The sequence below is a fragment of the Pan paniscus genome, chromosome 7 (genome assembly GCF_029289425.2).
Source record: "Pan paniscus chromosome 7, NHGRI_mPanPan1-v2.0_pri, whole genome shotgun sequence".
Lineage (NCBI taxonomy): Eukaryota > Metazoa > Chordata > Mammalia > Primates > Hominidae > Pan > Pan paniscus.
Window position 1 is genome coordinate 101,000,473 of NC_073256.2, and position 20,711 is coordinate 101,021,183.

Below are 20,711 nucleotides of genomic sequence, written 5' to 3' on the forward strand. Positions count from 1 at the left end.
ATGATGGTTTATAATATTACAGAGAGATTAAAGTGATCTAAATCAAGAAAAGTTTTATCCCAAAAGTTAGGCATCTACAAAACTAGGCTAATCGTCCATTCTGTGTTTGGAACTTTATCTAATGAAAGTTTAGGCAGAATATATAGCAAGCATTTTAAATATGTAGCTAATAATGAAACTGATTTCAACATTCATCATGGATTTTTGGCATAGTATTTGGCAGTATATTTTGCATACCACTAATATGGAATTTGAAACTGCTAAATTTTAATAATATTATTTAGAAATTAGTTGCCAGTAGAGAAGAATCTAATTTTCATTTTTGTAGTGGTTACAATTTCTTGTCTTTCAGTTCAAATCACTGCTCTTGTCATTGTTAGTCAGGAAATGTGAGTTTGCTATTTTTTTGTTTTAATTAAAATATAAATGCTAATAGAAGTGGTATCAGTTCCTCTGTGAAGGTATTGCTGCCAGTTAAGTAAGGTGTGTAGGAGAGAAAGAAAAATATTTTCTTGGCCTAGTTTCCCATCATAGTTTAAATAGTTGTACTTTTAACTAGCAGAAGGATGGTTATATATAGGATATATATATGTCCATTCATCTCTCTTTAGTTACACATTCATTTTTTAATCAGTTTTGGTTGTGATCCTAACGAAGTCATTCTATATCTTTCTCTGTTTGGTCTCATCTCTTACTGAGAGAACTGGTGCATTGGCACAGAGCCACTTAAAACAATTTTAACATCCTTATCAGCCCTTCCCTGACAGTGAATGTCATCTGTCTCATGTGAGCCAAATGAATTCTGTTTCATCACCTGGTGTTTTCAGGTTTCTTTGCTCCCCCAACTATCTCACACCAACTTGGAACATGGCACTACAGGAATCCACTTTTATATTACTTGCCTGATATTGCACAGTCTTCCTTGATTGTTTGTGGATGATGCACTGTTTTATAGTTGACTGTTTATGATAATTGTTATCTATCCAGAAATTATCTCCTATAAATTGCCTGTAAGACATAGAGTTATATTTAAAGGATGGGATAAACATGTATTTGAATATGCTAAATCCTCTCTGTAACAGTCAGCTAGAAAGATGATTTGGGCATGAAGGCTCACATAAGTATTTCCTTCCTGATAAAACAAAAGGGATTCATTAGAAGGAGATCTTGTCTGAAGTCAGTCCCTCATATCAGGTCCTTGGACACCATGGCTTGATCACCATTTATGATCGTAGCTAAATGTTTTAGGCATGTCGCATTGCCCTTTGGCTTCTGTCTCACTTTGTCCTTTTGGGGAAGACTCCCCCAAAGTGGTTTTCTCCTTTATCATTATTCTGAAATCTTTCACACTTGTGGGTGTGTTCGAGATACCGTATTGCTTGCAATGGTAAAACATTTAGGATACCTTTAGGTGTTGCATAAGGCCACTGCATATGAGTAGAGTTGTGAGGTGGGTGAAGTCTGTTTTCCAGAATTCCAGGCCCCCCACCTCCTTCCCTTCCCCCTTGTTTTATCTCCCTCCTTAGTAGCATCAGCTACCCTCCCATTTTCTACCTCTTTTTCCCCCATTGAAACTTGCTCTCAGCAAAGTATCTAAACATATTCATAGAACGTGGTAAATGTATCAAAATGATAAGCATTTTTATGTGCGAGATGACAAATATTTTAATTAGTTTGATTTAATCATTCCACATTTATACATATATTAAAACATTGCATTGTGCCCCATAAATGTACACAGTTATGATTTGCCAATTAAAAATGCTCTTAATAAAAAAGTTTGAATGCTAGTTAACATGATTACATGATTACTCATAAGGAGACTTTGTGTTTTCAAGCCATAAATAGTCTTAAAATGACAGGTAGTAAACATTTAACTGGACAGTTTTAGAAACAGCCTCACTGTCCTTGGTAGTGGGATTGTCCTGGAAAACCTACTGTGTCGGAGGTTGACTTCTCCACCCGTCTGTGAGCTTAACCCTCTTCCATGGACTTTACTGCCAGCCGGGATCTGATCTGAGGCTGCTCCATTGCAGTCTCATCTGTGGAAGGCCTGGAGGAGCCTCCAGTTACTTGGGAGCAATAGCTGGAGTTTGTTAGGGCTGAAGGGGCTGTGAAGGATGTTCAAGGCTTTTTAAAAAATTTATTTATTTTCTGATACGAAGTCTCGCTCTGTCGCTCAGGCTGGAGTGTGGTGGCGCAGTCTTAGCTCACTGCAACCTCCACCTCCTGGGTTCAAGTGATTCTCCTGCCTCAGCCTCCCGAGTAGCTGGGACTACAGTCATGTACTACCATGTCCAGCTAGGATGCTCAAGGCATTCTATATAGTCTTTAATATAGTGCACCACAGACGAGTTAAGTGACTGTGATCCTTCACTGCATGAACTTTCACTTTTGGACAAAAATAAACAAGAGGATTCTGTCCAAGATTCTTGTGATAAATACATTATACATAAGTGTACAGCACCAGAAAATTTGTAAATGTTTTATTTGCATTTATGTTTTTCAGGATGTCTAACAAAACATTCCTACTATGTTGTATATCTCCCTTTCAGCTCCATGTTGTTCACTGGAATTCAGACAAATACCCCAGCTTTGTTGAGGCAGCTCATGAACCAGATGGACTGGCTGTCTTGGGAGTGTTTTTACAGGTGAGAATCTACTGTTTTCATTTTAAATGATCAGCCTTGTTGAAGAAAGAGCTTCAGTCACGAAGTAGACATTCAACCATCTTGTTTAATAGTAAGTTCATTTTAGGTGTAGCAGTTTCCTTTTGAAATGAATATTTAAAAATTATATATTCATTTAGGAGCATTGTCTTATAAGTCTTCTTATTGTCCATTGATCATTTTTATGTGAATAACAATAGCAGCATCAACATCAAGAATAGTAGCAGAAATAACAACTGAGATACTGGAAGAAAACATTTATTCTGGGCTCTTCCTAATTGTATACTATTTAGGACAGAATAAAGTTCAAGCTCCTGATTCTTGAAACACTGGTCTCACCACAATGACATATTGTCCCAATGTGCTCACTGGTTTTTAAAAAAATTTTATTGTATTTCCCTTAATCTAACATTCACATGTGGTTAGACAATTATTGTCATCATACCTGGGAACAGGTTGGGCTTCCCACCTCCCTCTGCCTCCACATTCTTGTAGGCGTGCCCCTTTGTCACACCCCATACTCTCCATGTGTTGTAACTCATGAACAGAGAATGCTTCATGGATGGCAACAATTCCTTGCCTTTGGACACCAAGTAGGGGTGGTTGCGGCAGGATCCGGGTGCTCTAAAACCTTCAGGTAGATTCAGATCACCTGTAATAATGAAAAGAGGATCATTTATGTATCTATAATTTATGATGAGTTTGCTTATGATGATATATTCCCTTGATTTGGGACCTCAAATCATTTTAGGCTGCAAGTGTGAGATGTTTGCATCTAGTATTTTGATGCCACCATTGTCCGTTTGAATTGAGGGGCTGACTGTCACATCTAGCTTAGTAGTGCAGGTTATTTGTTAGACTGTCTTATGCAAAGTTTCTCTCAAGTTAACCTACATCTTAAACACTGATAAAACTTAACAAATATTAAGCTGTTTCTATTAGTTTTGGGACTAAGCTGAAAGTTCAGTACAGGAATCCTGTAATATTATCTTGTTGTTCAGATCCTTCTGGCATGATAAGGCCGGCAGGTAAAAGAGAAGCTTTGTTATAGAACAATCACTGTTATGTTCTGTGCTGGCTAAGGTTTTTTTAAAAAATAATTTTTAAATAGTGGCTGAAATTGAGTGATTCAGACTTGATCTGCTACAGTAACCATTTCTTTTGAAATTTCATGTTTTTAGATTGGTGAACCTAATTCCCAACTGCAAAAGATTACTGACACTTTGGATTCCATTAAAGAAAAGGTAAAATGAATTACTGTTTGTTAATAATTAACATATTTCTTGTTCTCTCCCACATTCTCTTATCTTCCTTTAAAGACTTAGACATATGCTGCCTGCTTTGAAGTTTGCAACATACTTGATGAAAAAAAGCAGAAGTAACCTATTACCACTTATCTTTTGAATATAAAGGTCTTAAATTACCTAAAATAAACATGAATAAATATACTTATGCATAATTAGTCTCTGGTATTATATTACAGAGTAAGCCTTTAATTGTAACACATTTAAGGGACCACTTATATGAAAACAAACCTTATGCTTCTTAAATAAATCTATGATATGTTACTTTATCTAAAATTTTTAAGATGTAGATGCTTTTTTAAAGATACTAAAGGAAGATATTACATAATTCTAGATGCAGATACTCTGTATTGTTTATGGAATTATAATGGAAGTACATGGATGTATGTTTTTTGAGGTCTATGTAGAGCTATCCCATTGTAATTTGTGGGAATTCTTTTTGATCCTCCAGGGTAAACAAACTCGATTCACAAATTTTGACCCATTGTCTCTGCTTCCACCATCCTGGGACTACTGGACATATCCTGGTTCTCTTACAGTTCCACCTCTTCTTGAGAGTGTCACATGGATTGTTTTAAAGCAACCTATAAACATCAGCTCTCAACAGGTACATAATCTCTTCCAGGTTGATACTGATTTCCTCAGAGGAAACTGGGCTTTTTTTTTCTTTTTCAACCCTGCCCTTAATTTCTGCTGTGTTTTGAAGTCTGTTTTCTCTTTATTCATCAGATGGGTCGTTGGGCTAGATGAGACCTATGTCCCTTTCGTATTTGACCTGCGATTAGATGATTTATTTGCCACTTCTTAGAAATGTACATAGCGACACTGATGAAAGTGAAGCATCATTTTGAGCACTATAATCATTTGCTTTTGGTTTGTTGCTGTTTGTTTGATATGGGGATATAAACAGGCTGAGATACAAATGAAAAATGGGGATATAAACAGGCTGAGATATAAACAAAAAAATCAGAGAGCGGCTACTTATAGAAGGTGACATTTTTCTTTCTGACCTTAGTCCCCACACCTGCTTCTACAAATTTCCAAGTGAAACTTGAGGACACTGATTGGTGCAGTGCCCTAAGAAATGTGTGCCTGCTAAGTGTAAGAAGTTGTTGTTTTGTACACTTAAAAGGTAGTTAAGTGGGTAGGCTGGGCACAGTGGATCCTGCCTGTAATCTCAGCACTTTGGGAGGCTGAGGTGGGTGGATCGCTTGAGCCCTGGAGTTGGAGACCAGCCTGGGCAACACTGTAAAACCCTGTCTCTACAAAAAATACAAAAAGTAGCCAGGTGTGGTGTGCATGCCTATAGTCCCAGCTACTCAAGGGGTTAAGGTGGGAGGATTGCTTGAACCCAAGAGGCGGATGCTGCAGTGAGTCAGGATCATGCCGCTGCATTCCAGAGCAAGACTTTGTCTCAAAAAAATTTTTTTTTGTTAACAGGGTGGATCTCATTTAAGTGTTCTTACTATAATTATAAGAAGAGGAAAGAGAGAGAAAGGAGAGGGGAATGAGAGGGAGAGGAGGAATTGTTGATCTTTTGGCATTTGTTGACAAAAACTTTTGTTGGGCTGTCTGAGGGGCTTAATGCTTAAGCATTTGCAGAGAGGCTGTAGGGAGGCTCTTTCTGTGTAGACATCTACTCACTCATTCTTCTGTTAAATACTTATGGAGCTTCCCCTGTAGGCCAAGAGTCTGCTAGACTCAGGATATCCAGTTTGTCAGCCAGGCTGGTGTGGAGTCGGTGCAACCATACCTCACTCCAACCTTGAACTCCTGGGCTCAAGCCATTCATCTTCCTGTCTCAGCCTCCCATGTAGCTGGAATTACAGGTGCATGCCACCATGCCTGGCTTATTTTTTTTGAAAAATTTTGTGTAGACAGAGTCTTGCATTATTGCCCTGGCTGGTCTTGAAGTGATCCACTTCTGGCCTCAAATGATCCTCCTGCTTTGGCCTCCCAAAGTGCTAGGATTACAGGCATGAGCCACTGCACCTAGCCAGTATATCCAGTCTTTAATGTTCAGAAACTGTGCTTGGAGTGCGAACCATGGGGCTGGCCAATCTGATGGGTGGATGCTGTGTGTTCTTGGATGCTGTGCTTCTTCATTGGTTTTGTTTTTGTTGTTCTTTTTGCATTAGGTGCAATATCTTAGCATGAACACAGTCTAGTAATTTTTGCAGCTAATAAAGTACACATGTACTGGGCTTGCCCACCTGCCTACCTGTTTATTTTTCCTCCTAATGATACCAGAGCTGGCCCACCTTTACCGAGATCATTTCAGGCAGCATTTCCCCTTGGGGCATTGAACACATCCTTCCTTCTGTTGGGTGTTTCTCCTTGTTGACCTTGTCTTTAGGATTAAAGGCAAATAATAACCTAGTGTATACTTTTTAAAAACATTTTACAAAGGTCTATGTAGAAATCCAGAGCTTGACTGACATGAAAACTCCTGTGAATTTTTTCTATCATTGTATCATGAGAAAAATGACCTGTTACTGATTCAGAGTCCTTAATAAGGGAATTCATTTTTCTCCCTGTCACATGCTAAATGATTTACTTTTACATTTCTTTATTAAATTTGAACTGAATAATATTAAGAGTGAATAAACTATAACATCAAGGTAGTTAATAAGGGAATCCTGTTTTCCCTCATATTTCAAGGACACTGTTATTTCTTAAAGCCACTTGGAAAATAACTTTTTGTTTAGTTTCGTTTTTTGTTTTCAATCCACCAGTGATTTGGAAGAGAATATATCAAAATATATAGTTTAGTTCCTTAAAAATAAAGTTAACCTTATTAAAAATATCTACCTGCAAGTTTAGGAATTGTGACTGCCTAGCTGAGGATTCACTACTTTGTCTTATTTGAGGCTCAATGGATTACTATTATTAATGTGGCTTTTATGCAGAGCAGTATATAAAATAATAGCTATGTTTTAGAGCTCTGATGTGATTGTTAATACACTTTGGAGCATTCACTTAAATCTCCTATAGTAGGAACACTTTCACGTATTTTAGTTTTTAACCAAATTGAGAAAGTTATTTGAGTAACAATTCAATTTATTAAAATCTGATATTGTGGTGGTTTTAAAAGTTAAAGAAAAAAGCAAAAGAAAAAAAATTCAGTCCCAGTCTAACCATGAAAAAATATCTGGCAAAACCCAGTCAGGGGACATTCTATAAACTAGTCAGTATTCTCAAGGTTGTTAAAACTGCCAAGGTCATCAAAAACAAGGTAAGTCTGAGATACTGTCACAATCAACAAATGCCTATGGAGATATGAATACTAAGTGTAGTGTTTTCCGGATTTTTTCCTAGGGTTTTCTCCACAGTTTCTTGCCAAGTCACAGTTTGACCTAAGGGGCAAATCAGATGTTTTTCATTTTCTTCTTCTTGATTTAAGTCCATTTTTCTCTCTCAGAGTCACTCATTGAGGACTAAATTCTTAACTGCCATGCCAGTGAGCAGATAAATGTACTATTTTCTGATCCTTTTGAAGACAAGTCTGTCATTTTCTCTGGAGGGACAACTTCTCTTGCCAAGTCTCTTTGGGTTATCCTAAATCATCAAAATTGGGTTACTTAGCTGAAATTCAATGTGCAAAATACTTGGCTTTGTTTCTATTCTCCTTTTAAAGAAAAAAACTCTTTTTTGTTTATTATGATATTTGCATGCAGTGAAACTCATGAATTTTAAGTGTGTGGTTGCTGATTTTGGTAACTGTATATAGACATGCTACAACTACTACAATCAAGATATAGTTCTCAACCACTGTGGTGGCTCACACCTCTAATCCTAGCATTTTGGGAGGCCAAGGCGGGTGGATCACCTAAGGTCTGGAGTTCGAGACCAGCCTGGTCAACATGGTAAAACCCCATCTCTACTGAAAATACAAAAATTAGCCACGCATGGTGGTGCATGCCTGTAATCCCAGCTACTCAGGAGGCCGAGGCAGGAGAATCACTTGAACCCGGGAGGCAAGGCTGAAGTGAGCCCATATTGCGCCGCTGTACTCCCGCCTGGGTAACAGAGCAAGACTCTATCTCAAAATAAATAAATAAAAGATAGAGATCTTAGCCAAAAATTTTCTGGTGCTCTTTTACAGTCCTTCACCTTCTTCACCATAGTCCTAGGCAACAACTGATGTGCTGTCACTAGAATTTAAATGAGTCATACGGTAGATTTTTGTGTTTGAGTTCTTTTAATGGTATAATCTTTTTAAGATTCACCCATTTTATTTTATTTTTTTCCTGAGACAGAGTCTGGCTCTGTTGCCCAGGCTGGAGTGGAGTGGCGAGATCTTGGCTCACCACAACCTCTGCCTCCCAGGTTCAAGTGATTCTGCTGCCTCAGCCTCCTGAGTAGCTGGAACTACAGGCATGCATCACCACGCCTGGCCAATTTTTGTATTTTTAGTAGAGATGGGGTTTCACCATGTTGGCTGGGCTGGTCTTGAACTCCTGGCCTCAAGCGATCTACCCATCTTAGCCTCCCAAAGTGCTGGGATTACAGGTAGTGACCCATGGTACCTGACCCATTTCATTAACTTTTATTACTGTGTAATATTCCATGGTATGGATATATTATATTTTTAAAAAATATATTTCACAGTTGATGGACATTTGGCTTGCTTTTAATTTTTGGCTATTATGAATAATAGCAATCCATATATGGATATTAGGAGTAATTTGCTCACTTTTGTGTGGACACATTTTTATGTCTTGTGTCAATACCTAGGACTGGAATTACTAGTTCATGTTTGTTTAATTTTGTAAAGTACTATTACATTGTTTCCTTTTCTTTTCTTTTTGTTTCTGAAGGAGTCTCGCTTTGTTGCCCAGGCTGGAGTGCAGTGGTGTGATCTTGGTTCACTGTAACCACCACCTCCCGGGTTCAAGAGATTCTCCTGCCTCAGCCTCCTGAGTAGCTGGGATTACAGGCACTTGCCACCACACCCAGCTAATTTTTGTATTTTTAGTAGAGACAGGGTTTCATCATGTTAGCCAGGCTGGTCTCAAACTCCCGACTTCAAGTGATTTGCCCGCCTTGGCCTCCCAAAATCCTGGGATTACAGGCATGAGCCACTGTGCCCAGCTGAGTAAAGTACTACTATTTTGTTTTCTAAAGTGGCTGTGTCATATTAAATTCCCACCAGCAACGTATGAGATTTCTAGTTGCTTCATACCCCTGCAAGCATTTGGCATTGTCAGTTTTTCTAACTTTAGGTATTCTAGTGGGCATGTGTGATTTTAATTTGCATTTATCTAGTGACCAATGATTTTGAACATTTTTTGTATGCTTATTGGCTATGTATGTATCTCCTTTTGTTAAGTATCTGTTCAAATCATCTGTACATTTTTACATTGGGTTGTTTGCAAGAGTTCTTTATATAGTCTGGATAACAGCTCTTTCTCAGGCTGGGCGCAGTGGCTCACTCCTGTAATCCCACTGCAAGATTCTCCCCGGGGCCTGAAAGCTTAAGGGAATGAATAACTTTTCCCTCCTCAGGCCCAGTCCCAAGGCGCAAGGCCACTTGCTCCAGCAGCGTGTGTCAGCAAGATAGCAGAAGCAGGAAGAGAGCTGGCCAGAAGACACATACACCCTGAAGATCTAGAGGGAGGCAGTCCGGGTACTATGTAGCAGTCAGATCAGACTGGGACACTTCCTGTTTACAGAGGACTGTAAAACCCCTGCCCCGTCCTCACTTGGGGCTGACGCCATAGGCCTCAGCCCGTCTGCCCCCAGGGATGCAAGGCTCTTGTATTGGTTCGAACCCCAAGAGTGCGCCGACAGACAACACGAGGTGGTGTGGAGCAACACGCTGTTTTAACGAGTGCCTGGGTGCAGACGGGCTGAGGTCTAAAATGGCGTCAGCCCCAAGTGAGGACAGGGCAGGCAGGCGTTTTATAGTCTCCTGTAAACAAGAAGTGTCTCAGTCTGATGTAACTGCTGCATAGTACCCGGACGGCCTCCGTCTCGGTCTTCAGGGGGTATGTGTCTTCCGGCCAGCTCTCTTCCTGCTTCTGCTATCTTGCTGACGCACACTGCTGGTGCCAGTGGCCTTGTGCCTTGGGACTGAGCCTGAGGAGGGAGGAGTTATTCACCCCCTGCCCAGCTTTCAGGTCCTGGAGAGAATCTTTCATTCCTATTTGGTTATAGAAAAAAGGAAAAGGGATGACTTTCTCAATAACTACTTCAGGCGTGACATAGGGGTGGCGTGAGCACCTTGGAAAAAGAAAAACTTAATTTTTTGGGGTATTCTTGAGAGACGGGTTTGTATCCATCATGTCGCTGTAGCAGGAGCATCGTCTGGATTTTTTGGTGGCTAGTGGGATAACACAGGGGAGAAACAGGAGGAACCCAATGATGAAGATTACTGTCCCTACCAGTATTTTAAATCCTCCTAAATTAGAGAACCACCCTCCTAGAAGGTTTGTTGGGTCCCATCCCTTCCAGGTTTGGACTGATACATGGGCTACTTTTCTGATGTTTGAAGCGATTTCTAGAACCACTTTTCCGTTATCGTCTATGTTAAGACAGCAATTAGCGATATTAAACTTACCATAGACCCCACCTTCTTCTGCTAATAAGTAGTCTAGTGGTAGCCTGTTTTGAAAAATTGCCGCAAGCATTTGGTTTTGTTGCGAGAGCATTTCTAGGGCTGAGGCGGTTTGGTTAGTGATTATCTTTAGAACAGCTGGTAGTCTAATTGTTCTATTTAGCCTATATATGGAAGTGCAATAACCCCATGAACCATCCTCAGCCCAAGTGGCAGGACCGTAATATTCGATGATGTGTTGCAGACGCCACTCGTCCTCTTGCCATCTTTGGCTCCCTTCTACCTCCAAGGATCGTTTTTCTCTGGTTAGGTTATCATACACGGGGACTCCGAGGGTGTTGCCTGCCTGCTTTGAAAGTAAAAAGAATCCAGCTTTAATTGTGCCTAGGAAGCAAGTACCTTGCCAGGGATAAGGTAGCCATGAGTATGCCTGGGTTTCACATATCCAAAGGAATCTGTCAGGGGCAGTCCATTGGAGGCTGGTGTTCATAGGATTGTCCCACAGTGCACTTAGGCTGGGGTATGCGGCATAAGGGTTGTGGTGTTTGTACAGTATCAGGCCTTTTTTGACAAGACATAATTGAGGTAGCTTAAGTTAGAAGGAGACCAAGCTCCGTGGGGTAATTTTGGCCACCCCTCTGCTGTGGAGGCGTTGACTGTTAGGGTTTGGTGACAGGGGCTTTCACCTAGGCATGATGAGTTTTATCATTCCACTTGCGGGATATGCACACCGTCCCTGTTACTGGAAGTGTCCAGGACTGTGGGCATTCCTGAGGAGTGAAAGTGAGGCTGGAGTTTGGGGATGCTAGTAAGTAAGGGGGAATGTCTATCCCATACCATGGCCACTGTTGACTCATACGGGCTCCCCTGCATACCTAGCAATTGGACACATTCATGGTAAGGGCGATGCGTTCTCCTAGATCTACAAACAGGTTTTTTCCTGCCTTGGGAAGCGATACGTCTGCTTGTAGTTTTGTATAAAGGGATGGAAATGCCACGGGTGATTTTGGAGGGGAGTTGTTGGCTTTTGTTTTGGCTATAATCTGTTCTCTCTTTGTATCCTCTAGCACTTGAGTTTTTACTCCCCATTGTCCAATTGTGGTGAAGCAAAGCCATTGCTTACCTTTTGGACAAATAGTCCCATTACGACTACCGGATACTCCTAGATTTTTTACTTTATATTAACTTTTCCCCGATTCAACACATTCCTCGATTAAGGTTCCATAACAGGATTTTTCTATATAAATATGGTAAGTAAAGGATTGTTGTATTTTTCCTCCGTAGTGGAAAGACTTATAATGAGAGGTGACAGTGTGCTGGCAGTCCTCGCAGCCCTTGCTCGCTCTCAGCGCCTCCTCTGCCTGGGCTCCCACTTTGGCGGCACTTGAGGAGCCCTTCAGCCCGCCGCTGCACTGTGGGGGTCCCTTTCTGGGCTGGCCAAGGCTGGAGCCAGCTCCCTCAGGTTGCTGGGAGGTGTGGAGGGAGAGGCGGGGGCGGGAAGTGGGGCTGTGGGCGGTGCTTGCGGGCCAGCGCGAGTTCCGGGTGGGCGTGGGCTCGGTGGGTCCCGCACTCGGAGCGGCGGGCCAGCCCCGCCGACCCCGGGCAGTGAGGGGCTTAGCACCTGGGCCAGCAGCTGCTGTGCTCAATTTCTCGCCCGGCCTTAGCTGCCTTCCTCCCCCCGGGCAGGGCTCGGGACCTGCAGCCCGCCATGCCTGAGCCTCCCCCCAACCTCCGTGGGCTCCTGTGCGGCCCGAGCTTCCCCAACGATCGCTGCCCCCTGCTCCACGGTGCCCAGTCCCATCGACCACCCAAGGGCCGAGGAGTGCGGGCGCATGGCGCTGGGACTGGCAGGCAGCTCCACCTGCAGCCCTGGTGAGGGATCCACTGGGTGAAGCCAGCTGGGTTCCTGAGTCTGGTGGGGACTTGTAGAGCCTTTATGTCTAGCTAAGGGATTGTAACTATACCAATCGGCACTCTGTATCTAGCTCAAGGTTTGTAAACACACCAATCAGCACCCTGTGTCTAGCTCAGGGTTTGTGAATGCACCAATGGACACTCTGTATCTAGCTACTCTGGTGGGGACTTGGAGAACCTTTATGTCTAGCTAAGGGATTGTAAATACACCAATCAGCACTCTGTATCTAGCTCAAGGTTTGTAAACACACCAATCAGCACCCTTTATTTAGCTCAGGGTTTGTGAATGCACCAGTCGACACTCTGTATCTAGCTACTCTGGTGGGGACTTGGAGAACCTTTATGTCTAGCTAAGGGATTGTAAATACACCAATCGGCACTCTTTATCTAGCTCAAGGTTTGTAAACACACCAATCAGCACCCTGTGTCTAGCTCAGGGTTTGTGAATGCACCAATCGACACTCTGTATCTAGCTAATCTGGTGGGGACCTGGAGAACCTTTGTGTCTAGCTCAGGGATTGTAAACGCACCAATCAGCGCCCTGTCAAAATAGACCACTCGGCTCTCTGTAAAATGGACCAATCAGCAGGATGTGAGTGGGGCCAGATAAGAGAAGAAAAGCAGGCTGCGGGAGCCAGCAATGGCAACCAGCTGAGGTCTTCTTCCACACCGTGGAAGCTCTGTTCTTTCCCTCTTTGCAATAAATCTTGCTGCTGCTCACTCTTTGGGTCCACACTGCGTTTATGAGCTGCAACACTCACTGCAAAGGTCTGCAGCTTCACTCCTGAAGCCAGCGAGACCACGAACCCACCAGGAGGAGCGAACAACTCCAGACATGCGCCGCCTTAAGAGCTGTAACACTCACCGCGAAGCTCTGCAGCTTCACTCCTGAGCCAGCGAGACCATGAACCCACCAGAAGGAGGAAACTCTGAGCACATCCGAACATCAGAAGGAACAAACTCCGGACATGCCGCGTTTACGTACTGTAACACTCACCGCGAGGGTCCGCAGCTTCATTCTTGAAGTCAGTGAGACCAAGAACCCACCAATTCCGGACACAATAACACTCACAACAGCTCAGAGGGGCTGCTGTGGACAGTCGGGCGGGTACTGATACCAGATGCAATGCTCTTGTATCATTTCGAACCCTGAGAGCGCGCCAACAGCACACGAGGTGGTGTGGAGCAACAAGAGGTTTTAATGAGCGCCTGGGTGCAGACGGGCTGAGGCCTAAAATGGCATCAGCCGGAAGTGAGGACGGGGCAGGGGTTTTATAGTCCTCTGTAAACAGGAAGTGTCCCAGTCTGACGTGACTGCTGCGTAGTACCTGGACGGCCTCCCTCTCAGTCTTCAGAGGGTATGTGTCTCCCAGCCAGCTCTCTTCCTGCTTATGCTATCTTCCTGATGCACGCTGCTGGAGCAAGTGGCCTTGCACCTTGGGACTGGGCCTGAGGAGGGAGGAGTTATTCATTCCCCTAAACTTTCAGGCCCCGGGGGAGAATCTTTCACCCAGCATTTTGAAAGGCTGAGGCGGGAGGTTCACTTGAGGCCAGGAGTTCAAGACCAGTCTGGCCAACATAGCGAAACCCTGTCTTCACTAAAAAAAAAAAAAAATTAGCTGGGCGTGGTGTCCCCTGCCTATATATAACCTCAGCTACTCCGGAGGCTGAGGCATGAGAATTGCTTGAACGCAGGAGGCGGAGGTTGCAGTGAGTCGAGATTATGCCACTGCAATCCAGCCTGGGTGACAGAGCAAGACTCTATCTCAAAAAAAAAAAAAAAAAAAAAAAAAAAAAAGTGAATCCTTGGGCCTTATTAGAAATTCCAATTCACAAGTTTGGGGTAGGGTCCAGGGATCTGAATTTTTAAGAATTAACTCAAAGTATTTTCATTCAGGTGCTTTGGGACCACCCCTCCCAAAACTGGCTTAGAGTGAGACATGCGTGTGGATGTAATAGACCCATCTAGGAAGGTTAGTTAGAACTGAGTGGACAAGGGGCTTGGAAGCCATGCTGACACATTTGTTTTGGGCGCCTACCAAAATGTTAGAAATGTGATGTATTATAGGGATGTATTTGGAAATGTTTCCACTAAAATGATACGATGTTGGGAATTTGCTTAAAAATAGCCTAGTTTGGGTAGGATGGCAAATGGAAAGAGAGCTTTGGTTGGAGAATGGATGGAAAAATTGGCTGTGTGTTGAAGCTAGGTCATGGATGCCTGGTGATTTATGATGTTGCTTTTTCTACCTTTGTGTACTTTTGAACATTTACATAATAAAAAGTAAATTAAAAGGATAGGGGAAAATAAGTAAACAGAAAACAAGTTTCTCTGTGGTTAGTGCATGGCTTGTCAAGATGGCTTATTTATTGAAACTTCTCAGCTACCCCTCAAGTTTCTCATCTGTAAAAGGGGATAATTATGTATTATTGACAGGGGTATTTTGACTGAGGTAATGGAGAGCACTTAACACAGTGCCTAGTCCATTATGTTCCATAACAGAACTTATTTTTATTATTACTCAATTTTGGCAGGCAGTGGAGTGCTATCAAAGAGTTTTGAGCATGAGAGTGGCATAAAGCTGTTTACAGAACCATAGAAGAGTATTTTAGCTTATTGGAGTTGCTACACAATGAAATTAAAATTTCAGTATTAGAGTCAAGGAAACCAGCAAAACAGGTCATACCTGCTTCAGCCTCAAGGCTGAACTGGGAACATTTCTACTGGGAACCTGTAGGTACTGAATCAGCCTTAGTGACAGAGAAGCAGCTTTGCTGCTTGAATAAAGCCTGGAACCACATAAGGGGATAAGACTGGTGGGAACCAGCCAGGGATGTGCATTTTAAGGCCAGGGCAGTAGTGGAGGACACCCAGAGGCAACAGAAACAAATCTGAATGGGGACTGGCAAATACAGGGTCGACCTAGCTGGGCCAAATGATTGTGAGACCCAGTTATAAGGGGAAGGGGTTTGGCGAGATACCAGGACAGGTCTAGGGACTCTTACCAAAATACACAGGCTGGTCGGAGAAAGAGCTGAAGTCAGATCCAATTCTAGACTGGTGAGCTGAAAGTGCTGCTGGGACAGGGAGCCATGATCAACTTCCAGAGGGGTTGAACTACCAGAGGGGCAGGAGCTAGGGTTGTGGGAGAAAAATAAAGCCAACGTCTTCAGAAGAATCAGCGGTATCACTGTGGAGGCAGGTTGCTTGATGAGGCCTGTGGACCCATGCTGTAATTCAGGACTCAGAATTCCTGCACAGCCACCTGGAATGACCACTCCAGACAGACCTGGATTGTTATGATCTGCAGAAGGCTAGGTGTCTTTCCTATGGTCTCAGAGGTTAGATTTTATTAGTCTCTGCTATTTGACTTGACCAGAGATTCTCTTCAGCCTCATGTGGTTTTAGCTATAATGATCTGGTCTAATGAAACATGAGTAATAGTACGTTGTAAACATTTGTCTCCTTCCCATATCTGTACTTAAAAACAAAAACCTCAAAATGGCCGGGTGCAGTGGCTCCCGCCTGTAATCCCAGCACTTTGGGAGGCTGAGGAGGGCGGATCATGAGGTCAAGAGATCAAGACCATCCTGGCCAACATGGTGAAACCCCATCTCTACTAAAAATACAAAAATTAGCTGGGTGCGGTGGCACGTGCCTGTAGTCCCAGCTACTTAGGAGGCTGAGGCAGGAGAATTGCTTGAACCTGGGAGGTGGAGGTTGCAGTGAGCCGAGATTCTGCCATTGCACTCTAGCCTGGTGACACAGCAAGACTCTGTCTCAAAAAACAAACAAATAAAACCCTCAAAATATCACATGTGGAAAACATGGTTGCTTGTATGTATGATGGTTGATCCTATTGCCATACAGCATGGTTACAAACTGTTGCCTATTTCTTATAAAGGACCTCTCTCTCCTCTGCCCCCGTCCTGGTTAGTACTGTACAAGAAACATTTTAGGCATCAGGTATTTGATGAAAACCTAAAGGATGTGAATTTGGTTGACTCTGAGATTAGATGGTTAACAAAATTTAGAGAATGTAGGTTCTCATTCCTAATAATTTGTCTTCATCAAAGTAAAACAAAATAAACACCAAAGATTTTCTTTTATTAATTGACAGTATAATTTTGGTGCATATTTTTGAGAAGATAAAATTAGTTTTAATTTTTCCAACTTCACTTTAGACCTGTACTAAATCTTAATAAATAATATTAAACCACCAAGGGATTGTTAAAAATTTATAAAACATATTTATAATAGAAAAGTTTTCAGCAACAAAAAATAGTGATGTAGGTTGATATGTATTGGCATGCAAAGATGGCTAGGATATATACTAAGTGAAAAAATTAGGTTTCAAAACAGCATATATAGTTGAGTTCATTTTTGTCATAAAATGTATGTATGTATGTGTGTTTATAGATGGAAAAACATTGAAAAACATTCTCTGATTTCTAAATATTTACTCTTTAAACCACACTCTAGATGTTTCCTCTTGTTGGCCAGGCTGGTCTCAAATTAAAAATGCTTATACATTTAATTTTGGAACCTGTAGGTATTTGTACAGTGATGAGAATTTAGCAAAAGAGTTGCTTTATTATATATGACATGTAACAGAAAATTTTCATTGCAGTATTTTTTGTTCCTGGTTATAGATATATCTTAATTCTTTATGCAGGGTAATTCATTAATATTGGTGGGAATTTCTATGCTGAAGCTAACTCTTTTCTTCTTCTACAGCTGGCCAAATTTCGCAGTCTCCTGTGCACAGCGGAGGGTGAAGCAGCAGCTTTTCTGGTGAGCAATCACCGCCCACCACAGCCTCTAAAGGGCCGCAAAGTGAGAGCCTCTTTCCATTAAAAATTGTCACCAATGAACTCCCCCAAACATGGCTGTGGAGAGACAACGAAACAAAACAAAGCACAAAAGTCTCTGCCAACAACTCTTTTGTGGAATTCTAATTTATAGGAAACATTTTAGTATGAGCTTCAGTGTCACAAAGAAAACCAGATCTCTCTTTTTTTTTTATTTTTTTTAGTGATAGAGTCTCACTCTGTCACCCAGGCTGGAGGGCAGTGGTACAATCTTGGCTAATTGCAGCCTCCAACTCCTGGACTCAAGTGATCCTCCCACCTCAGCCTCCAGAGTAAGTAGGACCACAGGCATGCACAAGCATGCCTGGCTAATTTTTAAATTTTTTTTTTTTTAAGAAATGGGGTCTTGCTATATTGCCCAGGCTGGTCTCAAGCTCCTGCCCTAAAGTAGGCCTCCTGCCTTTGCCTCTCAAAGTGCTGGGATTTCAGGCATGGGTCATCAAGCCCAGCTGACCCAGAGCTCTTTACTAACTTATCTGTCTCTTATTTGCACTCATGGATATTCACAGTAAGCATTGTTTGACATATATTAAAACCCATGAAATATGTCTACTTCAACCTGTGTGAAAATATAGTTAACATTGCAAACTTTAGAATGTATTAAAAATTTTACCTTGCCATAGAGACTGAATTAGTCACAGCTCTCAGTGATGTTAGATGGAAACTTATATCTCAAATGATAGGATTGTGATGCTTTTTTTGTAACAAGTGATTCTGCTTAATATTTTGTTATTCCAGTTCATAAAAAGTAGATTACGTTTTCCTATAAGGATAATTTTTGCAGCGATTATATTGCTAACTCTCATTGCATGATACCTTTAATAAAATGAACAATATAAGAGTTAAGGGCAATGGGATAAAGCTACTTAATGTGTCTCCTCCACTGATCAAAAATATTCCATATAGTCTTGGTGAGGAATTCCCCAGGATATAAATGGCTATTTACACTGTAATGAATTATACCATATATGATATTTACTCAGTAATGTTAATAATGAACTGGCTAATAATTGACAAGATGCAGTGCCTGCCAGTTTATGACATTAACTTGGTTTGAAACTAACATATGACATAGTACCAGTGCAGTCAGAGCTGCCCTTAGGCATGATGAACATGTGGCCCGTTTTTGCCTGGTGTTTTGGCAGCAAAGCAGGAAGCAATTTTGTGTGGGTCATTGTTCTGTCAATTTGTGGAAAAAATTACTTCAGTCTCATATAAATATAGAATGGGTCCATAAACCCTTCAACCCATTTCCATGGCAAAACTCACTTTTCTTTTTATACATGTCCCTCAGTCTCTTAATTTTGTCAGGTGGAGCTTGATCTTAATTTTAACCTATTATCTTTTATTTTTGTTTGTTTTTGGTGGAGGATAAGAGTGGTGTTTCTTTTGCCCTTTCTGGTACAAACAGAGGGACACTAAGCATTAACTTAATAATCACATTTAAGACTTGAACACATGCTACACTTTTGTCATCTTCTGACATAAGTTTACCTGAGTTTCCTTGATTTGGAAGATTTGTTTCTTTTATCTCTCTTCCTCTGGATGTAGTTTTTTTTTTTGGACGGAGTCTTAGTCTGTCACTGAGGCTGGAGTACAGTGGCACGATCTTGGCTCACTGCAACCTCCATCTCCCGGGTTCAAATGATTCTCCTGCCTCAGCCTCTTGAGTGGCTGGGATTACAGGCACATGCCACCACACCCGGCTAATTTTTGTATTTTTAGTAGAGATGGGTTTTGCAATGTTGGCCAGGCTGGTCTCAAACTCCTGACCTCAAGTGATCTGCCTGCCTCGGCCTCTCAAATTGCTGGAATTACAGTTGTGAGCCACCACACCTGGCTTGAATGTAGATTTTAATAATTGAATTTATTCTGCCGTGTTGATAGAATAACTGAATATCAGTAAATTGTGTAACAGTGATGGATACTGTTGCATAAGATGAGCTCCTGAAGAGTGAAGCTAATTCTTTGGTCAATGTTCTTTTCCCCTCAGTGTCTAGTTTAAGGCTTGTAGAAGATTGATCTGTAGCAATTATTTAATGAATTGAATATTTAAAAAATTTTTTATTTGCTGTCTTTGGTAATTATCTCTCTGCTTGAAATTAAATGCACTATAAGTTAATATAACAAGTAAAATACATTGTCTTTTGAAAATAGTTTCTTTTTAAAGGAATACTAATTAATTGTAACTTGTAAAACCAAAAGTTCTAATGGTTTTTAAAAACCAGTGTTGAGTGGAAAAGTGTTTCTTTAGTTTGGAAAGACCTGTGAAGTATCCTAGTCAGGGAAAGAACCTGTTTTCTGGAAGAATGTAAGTTGCTATATGTGGAGGGGCATGTTAGGACAGGGGTTCTAATTACTGTCTGTGAGAGTTACTACTTTGTAACTTATGGTTTCTGCTTCAGTATTGTGTTGGTTCTGTATTATAAATTGCACCTTAATAGACCAAAAATATCTATACAGCACTGATTTCCTTGAATATTGTGTGTTAACTGATATATCTTCTAGAGGCAAAAGGTTTAAATGTGTGTTAAAATGGTTATATTGCCTCCTTTTTAAACAAATTAAAGAGTTGTAAATACTAGTGTAGATCTCTTTTGTTTACCACAGCAAATACTGATTTTATGATTGTTAAGCATTTCATATTTTAATTTAAATTGGATTCAACCACAATAAAGAAAATGAGAAAAGCTTTCAACTGTGTCAGGGCCATGTATGCGCATTACGCACAATGAGATTGCATTTTACACTTCTTCTTTACTTTTTTTTTTGAGACAGGGTCTCCCTCTGTCACCCAGGCTAGAATGCAGTGGCATGATCTTGGCTCACTGCAGCCTTGATCTTCTGGGCTCAAACAATCCTCCCAACTGAGCCTCCCTAGTTACCGGGACTACAGGGGTGAGCCACTACACCTGGCCAATTTTTGTATTTTTTGTAGAGACAAAATCTCTCACTATGTTGCTCAGGCTGGCCTTGAACTTCTGGCTCAAGTGATTCTCTTGACCCAGCCTCCCAAAGTGCTGGGAAGACAGGTATAAGCCACTACACCCAGCCACATTTTACACGTTTAATTTAGAAAATAATTTCAAACTCAGAGAAAAAATACACAGTACAAAAAAACTGTTTTTCCCCTTGAATTGTTTGAAAGTAATTTGCCAGTCTGATTCCTCATGATTTCACAACCTTTAGTGTGTATTTCCTACAAGCTAGGACATTGTCCTACATAATCATAATACAGCTGAAACAACCATGAGATTAGCATGGCTTTATTATTAACCACCCAATCCATTCAAGAATAACTTGTCCATTTAGTTTTCATGTTTCCTTCAGTTAGGACCTGTTTCCCAGTCTCTCCTTGTTTTTTGTGAGCTTGACACTTTTGAAGATTATAGG

General features: G+C 41.4%; 1 protein-coding gene across 2 annotated transcripts in view; it reads left to right on the forward strand.

Annotated features, from left to right (window-relative positions):
• The window catches only part of CA13 (carbonic anhydrase 13), a 38,890-nt gene extending 18,878 nt beyond the window's left edge, over positions 1-20,012 (forward strand). The window contains exons 4-8 of one of the 2 annotated variants that reach the window (XM_055116701.2): positions 2,556-2,651; positions 3,851-3,913; positions 4,425-4,580; positions 17,185-17,241; positions 17,483-20,012. In XM_055116701.2, coding sequence (XP_054972676.1) covers positions 2,556-2,651; positions 3,851-3,913; positions 4,425-4,580; positions 17,185-17,241; positions 17,483-17,485 — 375 coding nt within the window. In that variant the 3' untranslated portion in view covers positions 17,486-20,012. Of the gene's footprint in view, positions 1-2,555; positions 2,652-3,850; positions 3,914-4,424; positions 4,581-17,184 lie in introns of both variants that reach the window. The other variant, XM_003831251.7, reaches the window with a different exon arrangement.
• The last annotated feature ends 699 nt before the right edge of the window (positions 20,013-20,711 follow it).